The sequence below is a fragment of the Epinephelus fuscoguttatus genome, linkage group LG21, assembly GCF_011397635.1.
Source record: "Epinephelus fuscoguttatus linkage group LG21, E.fuscoguttatus.final_Chr_v1".
Lineage (NCBI taxonomy): Eukaryota > Metazoa > Chordata > Actinopteri > Perciformes > Serranidae > Epinephelus > Epinephelus fuscoguttatus.
The window spans coordinates 26322803-26338185 of record NC_064772.1 but is presented as its reverse complement, the minus strand read 5'-3'; the positions used below and the strand labels follow the sequence as shown (position 1 = coordinate 26338185).

At 43.0% G+C, this 15383-nt stretch overlaps 1 protein-coding gene across 1 annotated transcript; it reads left to right on the top strand.

Moving 5' to 3' along the window:
• The first annotated feature begins 949 nt into the window (after positions 1 to 949).
• On the top strand, positions 950 to 14916 carry mtmr6 (myotubularin related protein 6). Its single transcript, XM_049565337.1, has 15 exons — positions 950 to 1176; positions 3301 to 3432; positions 5291 to 5453; positions 5552 to 5709; positions 6326 to 6454; positions 8877 to 9011; positions 9141 to 9273; positions 10347 to 10456; positions 10703 to 10828; positions 10980 to 11029; positions 11149 to 11242; positions 11542 to 11648; positions 12359 to 12493; positions 13862 to 13988; positions 14254 to 14916. Exons 1-15 carry the CDS (start codon positions 1153 to 1155, stop codon positions 14605 to 14607), a joined length of 1977 nt encoding a protein of 658 aa, XP_049421294.1. The 5' UTR covers positions 950 to 1152; the 3' UTR covers positions 14608 to 14916.
• Positions 14917 to 15383: the final 467 nt, after the last annotated feature.

Below are 15383 nucleotides of genomic sequence, written 5' to 3'. Positions count from 1 at the left end.
CAAATGTGGTTGCAATGCATAATAATCTGACTTGATTACATTTCAAGAATAGATTACCCTACTCATGACTAGTATCACTAGTATCATCTCTAGTACTCATCAGAAATATCTGGTAAATATATATAGTTTTATTTTTTAAAAAAATCATATAGTTCAGATAGACATGACTACCCTACAAGACATGCTACAAGAGGAAACTTTGTGTTACCAACAGTTAGAACAAACTCAGTCAAATGTACAGTAACATACAGAAGTGTGCATGAAGGGAATTCACTCCCTTGACATATCACACAGGTAAACAATAAAGCTGGATTTAAAATTCTGTTAAAGCAGCACCTTCTGATTAAGACTTAGTTCATCCATAAAACAGACAAAAGTATAGTAGTCAAAGCCTAATTAATTAATATCAAAGGTAAGTCTGACTGTGAAGTGTCTCAGGATTTTGTTTGTGGTGCAGTGATGGTTCATTGTTAGTATGCTAATCATAGTTTTGTTTTCCAATTGAGACTACAATAAAAGGTGACTCATAAAATGATTCATACACTGTAATGAACTTCATGCATGGTAAAAAAAAATATTGTTTTTCCTGGAAACTGTTCCTTTTTATGCACATGTAATGTGTGCATAGAAACATATACATTTTAATGTATAGTATTATGTAAAAAACTTGGTCTAATATTACAATAATGGAGCATCGTCAAGTAATCAGAACAAAATTTAGCCACAAACTTACCAAAAGAAATCATGAAAAGTATATATCTTAATGATTGAGCTATGTCAATATTTTTAGTCTAGTCCTGTTATTTTTTAAATGTTACGTGTGAGTTATTTCGTATACTAAATTAAACTAAACTAATTACTAATACATACACAATTTTAAGAGTGGAATAAATTCGTCACCAATCTCATCTCCGGAAACCCGTACTTTTATTTTGAAAAGCGTGCGACGTGAACTGTTGACGTGATTGCCAGGACCTTTACGCGGATGGAGGAGTAAAATAATTGACAATAAACATATATCGTATGCCTCCGACAAAGTCCAGGCGGTTTGCGGAGCACTTTGAGCCAACAAAATTATCCATGATACAGTTATCTCCGGAAGGCGTCGTGTGAAGCTTCCGCCGCCGCTGACAGCTGTTGGGACCTGGAGAAATGGAGCATATCCGAACGCCGAAGGTAGCTAACATTTCTAGCTAATTGCAAATGGATGGGACACATTCAGCGGCTCGGCCTGTCTGCTGGGGACTTCTGCAGTACTGCTCGAGTGTGGCTACGTCTACCAGTGTTTAGACTAAGTGTTTGTGCAGCTAGTAGCATTGTGGCTAGCAGGTGTCGCGAGCAGCTTCAAGTGTCAGACGTGACGAGCATCAGTGAGATGTTTGTTTTGCCCGTACGGCAGATGGCTGGGCTTCCTCCTTAATAACGTTACTACCTGCACGCCCTGTTATTGATTGAGCTAGCGTTACACTATCAAGCCGGGCAGTGCATCCAGTGTGACAAAACACAAAGCCATACTTAAGCATAACTGCATAATAATGGACGTAACAGCCACACGGGGCTGACTGCATGTCAGTGTGATCACACCCAGGCTGATCATTGCAGGACTTGCTGTTCTTTTTATATGTCTCACTCATAGTTTTATTATCTGGGCAACCACCCTAAACATGCAGGATTGGGATATACCAATTTTGACTATTGCTTAACTCTCATACCACTCATTGAAGACCAGACTCAAGGCAAAAGCCCTCAAACAACCAAGAGGTGAAGATCAACACAGAGCAGGCCCTGCAGAGCTGAAAGACACCAAGTTGCTTCTGGTGTCTGGGTTATATACTTCATTACAACCAGATATGACTATGTAATGTCCCATAACGTTGAGGGATTGTGTATTAAAAGGGCTAGCTGTGAGTCAGACAACACTTTACCCCCTAAAAGTTTAGTTAAATCCAGTATGCTGGACTACTAAGGCGATAGACTGCACCATGTATGGTTTCGACCACTCAAATCTATCCTTTGGAACATGCTTCAGGCCCACACCTAATCTATTTTAGTGTCTATAATTGCAAGGGTGTGTGTGTGTTGAAAGGTGAGAGTTCTTGAACGTGACCTCATGTGCGAGGCTCCGGGATAGTCAGACATTACAGCAAAGTGCACCACGATTCTTTGGGATCATAATTGAATAAGGGAACGCTGGGATCAGGTGGGTGTGTGTGGTTGTGTGCAGACAGGGTGTGGCTCTACTGTTTAAAGTTTTCTCGCTTTGTTTGCTTTAATTTAACAGCTGAGGAGGGTTTAAGCAGACATATGTTTTCACTTAGTGTAAAGAAATCTATGTTGTATGTCAAAGATTTTTAAGTCGTACTAACTCCGCGGTCAAAATGCTTCAGAAATAAGTTGATGCCACTTTAAAAAGATTCACTGTGAAAAAGTATTGCTTTTAAAATACACTTTGAACGCTTAGATTGCACAGTTAGTTTGCAGCAAATATACACATTCATCAGCAACTTTATTAAGAGACCAACACACACCCCTGACCACCAAGCTTGTCAAAGCTGCGTCCCAGTAACTGCAGGGAAGCAGAGATAGGCTCAATTATTTCATCATATCTACCACTGACAGGAAAAAGGAAACAAAGGAGAGGATGTCTGAGTCAACCAGAGGACTGCTAATATGATGAATCATGGATTTTGGGCTGTTTGCTGCTGTCGCTGCTAACTGTCTAACAGCCATTAAGCCACAGAGCGGTAGTCACTAGTGACAATCAGCATGCTTTTTGTCTTACTCTAATGGATTTGACTGCAAGTTAGGGATTTGAGATGTATTTCAAACCACCACAGTATTTTCAGACAGTTTCTAAGACTGTCTTAGTGATACTAAACATGCATACACTGAAGTGCATTTAAGCAGGACTGGAGTGGACTATAACCTTGTCCTGTATGAAAATGTGTGACTTGAGTAAATGTTCTACTGTGAGCATCTACAGTATGTGCATGAAGAGTTGTGGACACTTCAAGGCTACGCTTTCTTGCTTTATCCCGAAATTATCTGTGACTCTCATTACAATGGAGCTGGCAGCAGAAAGGTAGGTCCAGATGGCCAGGATTAGGTGGTTTGCCAGCTGGAGCCGGTGCAGAGTGCCACTTACACTCATTCTCTGACAGGTGTCATTCCTGTTAGCAAGATCCCAGCCTTCTTATTTTCATTATACCCTGTGCATAACTCCCTGCCCAGCTGAAGTAGCTCACAAGAACCACGAGCTGCTGATTAATGGTGTTATTACTGGTTCGTGTGTTTTCGCAGGTGGAGCAGGTGCGACTGCTGGATCGCTTCAGCAACAAATCCACACATGGCACACTGTACCTCACAGCGACACATCTCATCTTCGTGGAGAGCAGCTCCAACAACTCAGCGTCTGCCGCACAGGAGATCTGGGTGAGTAGTTTTGTGGGTGACTGTATTCATTCACAGTTTTTAACGTTACTCATGGATGTAACCACGATAAACGCGCCATTGTTTATTACAATCAGGCTAACCACACAAGTGCAGGGTAAGGTGCAGGATGAGAGGACTCCTACAGTGGAGACAGTTTCTCCTGTGGCTCTCATGTGCCACAATATTTTGAACTGCTGGTGCCAATATGTCAGAAGTCATATTTGAGATGCTACAGACGTGCACTTCCACAGTGGAAGGACCTGATTATGATGTTGCCAGTAGCTTCTCGCAAAATCAGTGCTGCTGCTGCTGCTGCTAGAAACTTGCGTGTTTTTCTCTAAATTTGCGGCCACTTTTTACAAGAGACATTTGCGTGACCACCACAAGGAAGTCTGCAACCTGATTGAGTGTGTGCGTGTGTTAGTGGTGTGTTGGGCAAAGGAAGACAACATGCAAGCTTGTATGTGGTAAGAGGAAATAGGGTAGAGGTTCAAAAGGCTCATTATGTATCAGCAAGGTATCCGGTTACATTTCTGAGCATAATTGTGAAAAGTGTGTGTGTGTGTGTGTGTGTGTGTTTTCTGCCTCCACTTGAAAGAGGATTACTGTTGTAGCACTTTGTGAAGTGGGTTATTGGCTGCAATAGTGGGCTGGGCATCCTGATATGTTGATACTATACTTTTTGTATCCTGTTGTGTGTCTGAGAGAAGATATCACTCGGCATTTAGACGTAGCCACATTTGCTGGTGTGCATTGTGGAAAGGTTAGCAAGGTTTAAAATGCTTTGAGCAGCAGATCCTGGGCCGTGACCTCCTCCCCACCATCCTTCCTCCTCAGAAAAGGGAACATTTTCTACTCCGTTCTGTTTTGGTGCAGCACTTAGAGTAGTCTCCTACTGTACAGTTTATGTTTGTGTGTCCATCAAGGTGCCATCGCCCTGTACTATACGTGTTATTTGTTGAGGAGGCAATCGTGAATCAGTCTGCTGGTCAGAGACAAAGAGAGTTTGTCAGAATGTTATTGTGCCTTATAAAATATTAAACAGCTGAGTTACTGTCTGTCGCAACAGCTGGTGAGATCAGCATATACCTTGTGTCAGTGTGAGTGCATGTGATTCGCTGGTCATTACCAATGCTGATAAATGTGCATCTTAATGATATCCCATGGTTGGAAATCCCTGTGGAATTCACACGGCCCTCATTGAATATGGTGATGTGCCTCGTTTGCCCTCTTTGCCCTCCACACTCAATGATATTAAAACCTATTAAAAGCACTCCTCTGTTCTTGAAATCCTTGCACATCTTCCAGTATTCCAAATCGTATTTATTCTTCATTTTATTTTACTTTATGGATCTTTATTAGGAATTTTAAATGCTTCCTCTAGTCTAGTGGGCCCATTTTTAAAAGAACACGCTGTCAGACTCTCTTCATACGTCTTAATGACAGATGTAGGCGTGCAGCAGGTGAATCAGTGCCAATGTAAATTTGCCTTTTGAAATATGGTACTTAAAATTCTTTCTCTGGCTTTGCTTTGTAACCCAGTGATTTTTCATCTTAGAAAAAACTTGAATTATTAGATGGTTTAGCTATAAACAGTTTCACTCCCATTAATCTTGGTACATAGTATTTTTAGTGTATATACATTATCGAAGGGGGAAAAGGTAAAGAGAACCACAAATGTTCTTGGTTCCTCATTGAAACCGAGCCTTATTCTGAGCATATCTTCTTGTCTTATATAGTGGTTATTCATGATTGTATTCCAAGCTGATAATAAATAAGGAGGAATCTGTTATCTAGATGTATCCAGGGACAGAAAATCAACACTCTTTTGCTTCTTTATTTCCCCCCTCCTCTGCAGATTTTGCATCACCACATAGCATCCGTGGAGAAGCTCTCCCTGACCACCACGGGCTGTCCTCTGGTCATCCAGTGTCGCAACTTCAGGGTGGTTCACTTTGTGGTACAGAGAGAACGAGACTGCCACGACATTTACAGCTCGCTGCTGCGTCTTCTACGGCCTGGTGGGTTTCAGCGTGTCTGTGATGATATCTGTGTTTCTATCTGTCTGTATCAATGTTTTGTTAAAGCTCTTTCTCTGGTTCCTTCCTCCTTCGTGCAGTATCCTATGAGGAGCTGTATGCATTTTCCTACAACCCCAAACAGAACGACCAGCAGAGAGAGGAAGGATGGCAACTCATCGACCTCGGGGCGGAGTTTGAGAGGATGGGCGTCCCTTGTGATCAATGGCAACTCACCGACGTCAACAGAGACTATAAGGTAGCTGGATCTATTTTATAAACTGTAAGTGCTCTTCATCTGAAGTGCCAAATTAAGAGGAGGATAATTTGGCCATTTCTTGTACTTCTTTGAAATAAAACCAAGTTAAAGGGTAAAAGAATGCTTCAAAGTGGTGGTTAGCGAGCACTCTAGCTAGTTAGAGCTGGACTTGCTGACGGTTGTTGAACCTTGGCACTCTCACTGCACCATAAACACCATCTGCTACAAAGACGGGGAAAAAAATCTGTTGATGTCACATGAGTACTGAGCCATAAAGTCACCCGTATGGTATAGTGATATTTTCTGATATCCAGTATTACTTCATTGTGTTTGTGCAAACGTTGTCCAAGCTTGCCTGATCCAACTTGAGGCGAGGGAGCCCTATGTTGTAATAAGCTGGCAGTGACTCAGGGTGTGGTGGTAAATGAGGGACGCGGTTAATATATTGGTGAAACCAGTTAGACATTACCTCACGCTATGAAAACATAATGCATATATCCAGAAGAGGGTGCTGCAGCTTCACTAGCTTTAACACCAATATCTTTCCTGTCTGGGTTTGGGTGTGTGTGTGTGTGTGTGTGTGTGATGGGTGTATGTTTTGTGCTTGGTTTCCCAGGTGTGTGAGACATATCCACGGGACCTGTACGTTCCCATCACAGCCAGTAAGCCTATCATTGTGGGGAGTTCCAAATTCAGAAGCAAAGGACGCTTTCCTGTACTCACATACTTCTACCAAGAAAAGAAGGTAAAGTAATAACTCGCTCGCAGTATGAGTACCCGCCATTTCAGACTGCTTTAAATCAGGTTTATTGCTATAGAACATTTAAAAACAACCACAGATGACCAAAGTGCTGCACAAATTAAAAGAATGACACACAAATATCTATCAATATAACACGTACACAAATATAAAACAGAGTAACACCGGTAAGAAAAATTACATATGTGTAAAGATTATCAAATAATAAAATACTAAATCACTACGAGCAACCAGAGGCCACTGAAAACATGTACGAGGTGGAGCATTTGAAGCTTTGTAGCAGCTACCGCAAAGACACGATCTCCCTTACCCACCAGCCTCGACTGTGGGACAGTTAAGAGAAACTGTTCTGAAAAGCAGCAGTTCAGCAATGTCCTGGGGTGCCAGCCCTTGTATGGCTTTAAAAACAAATAAAAGAACCTTAAAATCAATCCTGTATTTAATAAGTAGCCAGTGCAGGGATGCCAGCAATGATGTAATGCTTCTGCCTCAGCTGCAGGCGAGACAAAGATGATTTCTATACATTTATTTTGTTAAGTTTGTATTTTTATATGGTGTAGTAGTTCGTAGAGTAAATGTAAAAGGAATGAAAATCATAATGAAAAGTAAGAAAGGCCACTGTTAGAGGTGTAGTAGAGGATTTCATAAGAAAGTATTCTTCCTTCACCTCATTCTTAAATTGTTTCTACAAATTGTTCAGTAAAAATATAAAGCTGACTTAGCAGTCTTTTGCGGGTGGGTGCTGCAGTGGAGCTGAAATTACACCCACAATATTAAATTCTTTTAAGGGACAAATACCACTAATAATGTTCTAAAAGTCTTCCTAGTAATAGAGTAAAAGTGTGTAAGATTCTCCACAAGGTGGTGCTAGAGGAAAGGCCATAGGATTCATGTAGTCGAAGCGATGTATTCCCTGGGTTGTATGGAATGCAACTATGGAATTACGTAGTGAGAGTGGCTGTAAAGGAAGGGCCCCCGTCTTGTAGTCACCTTCACAGCTGAGGGGACAGGTGTAGGGGATGAACACAGCAGCAAGCTTTGGGACAAACTTCCCTCTCTGTGACTGAAGAGGAACTGTCGTAACTTTTAGTAACCATGGAGAAAAATAAAGCTTGATCCAATAATATTTTTTTTCACAATAGAGAAAAATAAAACTTTGTCCTGTTTTATGTTACACAATGTAACCTTTAAGATGTTAACATCTGTCTGACAATAGGCCGATAAATGTCTGTCTTATTATGAGCAGGTTATGTTTGTAAAGGTAGTCGAGGAACTTCAATTGTAAGGAGTGTCTCTCATGACGAACACAATACAACATCGCACATGGTCATTAAGTCGTTATCAGTGCACGCTCGCTGGCGGAGGGTTTTATAACTCACTTCCACTCCTGACTAGTTGGCACTCAACTGTGTGAACACGGAAATGGAGTGGAAGTGGATAGGGAGAGGGTGTAGGGGGTGGTTTGGGAAAGGCCTGAAATCTCACTGGTTGTCCACATGGAAAGGGTGTGCTGTGTACATGTATGTGGTCAACACATTTCACTGAAATACGTTGTGTCTGATGAGCCAAGCCAAGCCAAAGCAAGCCACACCAGGCTAAGGCAGCCCATGACTGTCAAAAAGGGGCATTTGTCAACGTCTGTTTTATCTAATAAGATAAAGTTTCATTTTACCTGCAGCAATATTTGTCTGGTGGACTGAAAAAGCAATTGTTTAGTTTAATTTTTATTTGTAGTAATTATAATTTATGTGTGTGATGGTACGATATTGCCACACAAAAATATCACGATTATATTATATTACTGATATTACTGTGTCATTGATTTTTTTTTCCCACCCCTACTAATAACACAAATGCGTTTTGTCATTGGACTGATAGGAATTCACTTCCTTGTGCAAACACACACACACATTTGCAAAGATTTCAGATTCTTGATTCTTGATTTTCCAGTAAAACAAGTCTTGTTAGAGAGCACAGGTTCCTCCTCCTCTCTGTCACACATCATGTGGGACTTGTTTAAGTGTCGATGTGGACAAACCTGACTCTCAGCAGTGATTTGACAAAATGAACTGTCTGCACTCTGCTTTCAGTCGATGCATTTTTGGCACAGTGAAATCATCGAGGCTCTTTACTGAATGAGTACAAGCACAGCCTCTATACTGTGCCACAAAATGGCTTAGTCAGTATCAGTTTCAGGATTGGAAAGCTGAATTGCTGTTGAAATTTGACCTCATTGACAGTTTTTTCAAGCATTTTGTGAGGCATTGGCAGACGCATGGGAGCTGTACTTAAATTATAAGTGATGAATAGAGGGAGGTAATGAGAGGTGTAATGTGGTCACATGTTAAGTTGATAATTTAGCAGCAGTATTATGAATTTTTATAAATCCACTTGTTCTGATCAACAGGCGGCAGTGTGTCGTTGCAGTCAGCCTCTCTCTGGATTCAGCGCGCGATGCTTAGAAGACGAGAGCATGCTACAGGCCATCAGCAAGGCCAATCACAACAGCCGATTTGTCTACGTCATGGATACTAGGCCAAAGGTAACGGCCAGACAGACACCTTAACGTGCTGTTTGTATAACAGGATTCAACACTAGAGTTTGAAACTGTTAGAAACAGAGTAGCAGATTTGCATTTGTTTTGTTTTCATGTGTGTTTTCTGTCCTGCAGTTGAATGCGCTGGCCAATCGAGCGGCAGGTAAAGGCTACGAGAACGAGGACAACTACTCCAACATCCGCTTCCAGTTTGTTGGAATTGAAAACATCCATGTCATGAGGGCCAGCCTGCAGAAACTGCTAGAAGGTTGAACACATGTTGCTACACACACTGGTGTTGTCACGGTACCAAAATTGGGACCCACGGTACGATACCAGTGAAAGTATCACGGTTCTGAGTAGTATCACGATACCACAGCAAAAATGAGGCAGATGTGCCTTTTGCCATTTATAAAAAGATAAATCACTTTTCTATAATACATCAATGATATTTCAATGGAATAAATTACTTATTGACTTATTCATACTTCAAAAACAGCATCAATAAGTGATTAACATGTGATTCTGACTACTTGCAGTAAAAATGAGGAGACCCCACACTGGTCTTTTCTGTTAACCAGGACTCTACGCTAACGTGCTCCTCACGAAAAATTTAGGAGCACAGTGAAAATTTTAAATAACACATTTAATAGGAAAACAACAAAATACAAAGGCTCCTCTGGAACCACCCTCTCCTCCATCATGTGTGTGGTAAGGGCCCAGTACACACACAGGGCTACAGTGGGCCTACTGCTCTACTATTGGTCACAAAGGATGTCTTTAGTCCACTGGCTCCTCCTCCTGAATGATTTCTTTTGCTCGCACAAAACTATTTTTAGTCGCAAATGCGAGTAAAATGCTCGCACCGTAGAGCTCTGTTAACTTATTTAACACTTTATTTGACACTTAAATACAGTAGAAAACAAATCACTGCAGCATATATAAACAAATCTAGCCTACAAGTAAAAAGAAAGAAATAATAACTTCCACTGCTTAAAGATAGTCAATAGCTCAGCTAATACCTGAAATGTCAGTGGATACAAACCACTGCAGCAGCATGTTGAGTGCCAGGTGGCCAGCGCGCGTGGTTATTGGACGGTGCATGGACACTCACCCTCTTGCGACTGGATGTTGATCCCACAGTAGTGGTACCTGAGGTACCGTGGTACTACGGTACTCCAACATGATGGTATCATATGTACTGTGGTGTTTTAGTACCGCAGTCTACCGTTGGTACCAGTATACCATGCAACACTAACACACACTGGCACAAAAAAGTCTACTGTCACTACTCAAAAAATGGTTGATCTAAATCACTTTGTGTCCATGTATGTGTCTCAGTGATCGGGACTCGGTCTCTTTCCATGAGCGATCACCTGGTTGGCCTGGAGAGTAGCGGCTGGTTGCGGCATATCAAAGCTGTTGTAGACGCAGCTATCTTTCTCACCAAGGTAACGGTTTTTTCTCTTTCCTGCACTTTGATTTTGGTTTTTCCTAAGAAGCATTTAAATGCACGAGAGAAATATCCTCTCCTTCTCTAAATCTTGGCTGTCCAACATGAATCTAAACCTCACTGCTCAACACTGGCTCATTCCCACTAGTCCATCGCAGACTGTGACTGTCACGTCACTGCTTAAATTCCTTCTTTCTGTTTAATGCCACAATCCTCCGCTGTCTGTCTTCACTCATCGCCCCAGGCTGTGACAGTCGAAGGAGCCAGTGTGTTGGTTCATTGTTCAGACGGATGGGACAGAACAGCCCAGGTGTGCTCACTGGGTTCGCTGCTTATGGATCCGTACTACCGCACCATCAAGGGCTTCATGGTATAAACCACAAAGACACACACATGTACACATGCACAGTTTGGCACAAGTGAAAAAGACAAACAAAAGAGCCGATAACAACATGAACTTGCTCCTCTGCAAGTTAGTGTCTTTGCTTTAAACTTGTTCTTTCCTCACACTTGTCTTCTAGGTACTGATAGAGAAAGACTGGATCTCGTTTGGCCACAAGTTTGCAGACAGGTGAAGTTTCAACCGGATCAAATAAGCAGAGAGATTTAGTCTGTGTTAGGTTGTGCCTTTTATTTTCTAGTAATATCATTATATGACTGTCGTTGTGTGATTGAATTGTGTACCCTCAGGTGTGACCAGCTGGACGGGGATCCAAAGGAAGTGTCTCCTATCTTCACTCAGTTCCTGGAGTGTGTCTGGCAGCTGACAGAGCAGTTCCCACAGGTACATAGGAGTGTGTGAGCTGCATGACATGTGTATTGTACCTACACTACACAGACTTATGGGTGAAGGAATTGACTGCACTTTTACACTACATGTCACATTCACTCATTCTGCCATCTGCTGCTCAATAACCATTCACACGCACTCACACACCGACGGAACAGCCATTTAAATTTTGGGTTCAGTATCTTGCCCAAGGATACCTCGACACGCAGACTGCAGGGGCCTGGGATCGAAATGCCGATCTTCCAATCAGTGGTGTGGTTATTGTATTTATTTAATGATAACCCTCTCTGTAGGCTTTTGAGTTCAGCGAGTGGTTCCTGCTGCAGATCCATGAACACGTCCACTCCTGTCAGTATGGGAACTTCCTTGGCAACAATCAGAGACAGAGAGAGGAATTGCAGTGAGTACAACACACACACACACACACACACACACACACACGTTCGCAAACATTTGTGTAGAGTATTGTTTTCTGTGCCTCCTTGCTTCTATTGCACACTGTCACGTAAAAGTGAACACACATCCATTGACTCTGTTTCATCATAAAATCTTTATTTAAAAGGTGACCTCCTCATTGTGCAAACAGGTCAACAGCTGTGAACAAACATATGTAGCAAGACATAATTAAATAAAGCTCTGTGGTTGCACCTGTAACCGTCAGCCAAGAAGTACCACCTCTAAAATAAACCTTGTAGTTATGATTTGACACGAAACCTACGTTGATAATGATTGCAGATACATATAATTTTCTTTTGCTACACGTCCACATTACACATGTGTAAACACTCATTGTCCAGTGTGGGAAAGCACACCTTTTTTCCACGCCACACTATCTAACCACATCACCTACCAGGCTGTGTTTATAGTACGTGAGAAGGTTAATGATTGATAGTTTCACATCCATATACGGCAGTTTTGATTGCAAAAATCGAAGTTCAGTCAGATATATGTTTTTATATTCTATCAATTAAGAATGTGTTGCAGCCTTACACTCACTTTTGTGTGTCAAAGCAAGATCGGCCTTGGTTTTTAAGGACATAAACAATCACCCCATCAGACTGTGCTTAAATGTATGTTTCATGTGTCTCTAACTGCTGTCGTGTCTTCCAGGCTGAGAGAGCGGACCCACTCACTGTGGGCATATCTAATGAGCGAAAAACAGAACTACTTGAATCCGTTCTACAGCCCTGCGTACTCCGAAGCGCACCCTGTGCTGGAGCCTTCCACTCTGCCCTACCATTTCAAGTCAGTATACAGCCCTCCTGACCTCCTTGCTGTTGTTACATACTTTAAGTGCAGTTGTCCTGTAAGGCAAGGCAAGGTGGTTTTATTTATAAAGCACTTTTCATACACAGATGTAGGTTTGATGTGTTGTACAGAGAAGTTAAAACAACCCAATTCAATACAAGATAAAAGAGCAAAAAAAAGATAATGGAGTAAAAAGATTCCATCCATCTGTTTTCATCTGCTTATCCGGGGTCGGGTCACGGGTGCAGCAGGCCAAGCAATGCACCCTAGACGTCCTTCTCCTCAGCAACTCTTTCCAGCTCCCCCTGGGGGACCCCGAGGTGTTCCCAGGCCAGATCAGATATGTAAACCCTCCAGCGTGTTCTGGGTCTGCGGGCCTCCTACTAGTGGGACGTGCCCGAAACACCTCCAGCGGGAGGCGCCCAGGTGACATCCATGCCCGAACCACCTCAACTGAGCCCTTTCGACGTGAAGGAGCAGCAGCTCTACTCCGAGCTCCCTCTGAGTGTCCGAGCTCCTTACCCTATCTCTAAGGCTGAGCCCAGCCACCCCACGGAGGAAACTTATTATGTCCACGTGTATCTGTGATCTCATTCTTTCGGTCACTACCCAGAGCTCATGACCATAGGTGAGGGTTGGGACGTAGATGGACCAGTAAATCGAAAGCTTAGCCCTCTGGCTCAGCTCCCTCTTCACCACGATGGTGTGGCGCAACACCCGCATCGCTGCAGAAGGTGCATCAAACCTCAGATCCATCTCACGCTCACTCGTGAACAAGACCCCGAGACTCCCGCACTTGGGGTAGGAACTCTACCGGTTTCTGGCAGAGAACCACGGCCTCAGACTTGGAGGTGCTGACTCTCATCCTGCCCGCTTCACACTCGGCTGCAAACCGCCCCAGTGCATGCTGGAGGTCAAGATTTAACATTTAAAATTGTAACAATAATACAGTATAATGAGAATAAGTGGGGTTTAAAACATCTAAGTGCTTGAGATCAATAAGGTTCTCAGTCTGGATTTAAAACTGCAGTGGTTGGACCATTAGGCAGTTGTTTCCATCACTGTGTTGCATAATGGCCGGTTCCCCTTGTTTACATTTTGCCCCGGGCATCATTTGCAATCCACTCCCCAGTGATCCAGCAGGTCTTGCAGGGTTAAAATGCTCGAGCGTGTCAGTCATGTGTTTTGTTATTACTTCTATGTGAGTGTTATAACTTAGGTTGGACCAGCAGCTGCTCCTTTGTTTTCAATGCCTTGTCCTTGACGTGAGCTGCGACTCTGAGCCTCTCATCTTTGCTGCCAAATAAGATTACGTCTGTTTTTCTCAGGAATCTGTTTAAGGAATCTTGTGTTTATGTTTCCAAGGTTCTGGAGGAACATGTACCACCAGTTTGATCGGTCTATGCACCCACGTCAGTCCATCCTCAAAACCATTCTGACTCTGAGAGAGAACAGCCGCAAGGCAGAGAGCACATTGCAAGCACTGGAGAACGTGAGTCGACACACACAGATGCTCTCTGTAGAGTTAAAGTTGGGGCACTGAAGGGTGGTTATGTGCTTTTGTCATTATCCAATGCACTTTACAATTTGCTTCTCATTCACCCATTCATACACACACACACACTGACACATAGCAGCGAGCTATCACGTGGACAGGAGGAGCTTGGGATTGAACCACCAGCCCTGTGATTCATAAACAATCTGCTCTACGTAATTCACATTTCTCTGTCTTGTCTCAATCCTCTTTCTCTGTCCAGCGGCTCCACCAGCTCGGTGTGACCCCCGTCGTGACCTCTGACCCCCCTGCACCTCCTCCCACCAGAGATCAGATCAACTCCAACGCCCTCCCGCCACGTCCCGCTTCCCTCATCCTGGGGGCTCCCATCAACCACAAAGAAGTGCAGCGACAGGAGGAGGACGACGAGCAGGAGGAGGTGGGCGAGGAGGCCACAGAGAGCACCGACATGGAGCGGACAGTAGAGGGCAGCAGCGGCACCGAGAGCAGGAAGCAGAGCTACGGAGAGCTGGAAGGGACATACAACACCGAGCTGGCAAAAGAGGAGCCAGCTGTTGTCAGCCTGGAGTTTGGAGTGGCACGCATGACCTGCTGAGACCAAACAGGGGGATTGTGGGATACTGAGGGACAGGCGCGAGCGAGTGAAGAGGGCTTACTGAGAGCGTGTGCGTGTCAAGGGGAGGCCGTCATTCTGTATGTGATAACGTGCTGATTACGCAATGGTCCTGAATGGGCCGAGTGAATGAAAGTGTATGTCTGTATAGTCTAAATCTCAATGGAAAGCGTCATTATTATGTCATATACTGCACCTATAGAGAAAAGCTTGTTTTTTTTTTATGAATGTTGAAAAGCACTATGGAGAATTAATGAATAGAATACGAGAATAAATTCATCCAGAAATGAGTGTCTCTTCTAGTTTGTTCAGCTTTTTATATAATCCACTTTTTTTAAAACACATGGCCTTGATATTCTCAACAAATAGTCGTATTTCTCACACGCAAATCCACAGAAATTCACTCGTTTGGCACCAGAAATATTTCATCTCATCCAAAGGCTCGAGTCCAGCCTAATCTGAATGTTGTTCATGACCTGATTTTGCTCCAATGTGACTGAAAAATCCTGCATCAGTAAAGATAATCTGGACATTACGCGGTACCTAAATTTGGCTGCACCACTACCTATCTGACTAAAGTAGTCTCTGGTCATTTAACTTATTTAACTATTGCTGTGACAAACGGACTAATGTTCAGACCCTGAGAAGGTTCAGCTGTTAACTGTCACCCTCATTGATTATTTAATCCTATTTTACATCTCGCATTGATTAGATAATCTGACTTACTGATGTGCATTGATCCCAAAATCCTATTGGTC

Bases quoted from the DNA above. Each gene is read 5' to 3' on its own strand.
- mtmr6 (XM_049565337.1), top strand. From the start codon at position 1,153: ATGGAGCATATCCGAACGCCGAAG. The intron at 11,030-11,148 runs GTGAAGTTTCAA...GTGTACCCTCAG, and splicing joins GGCCACAAGTTTGCAGACAG to GTGTGACCAGCTGGACGGGG. The intron at 13,989-14,253 runs GTGAGTCGACAC...TTCTCTGTCCAG, and splicing joins CATTGCAAGCACTGGAGAAC to CGGCTCCACCAGCTCGGTGT.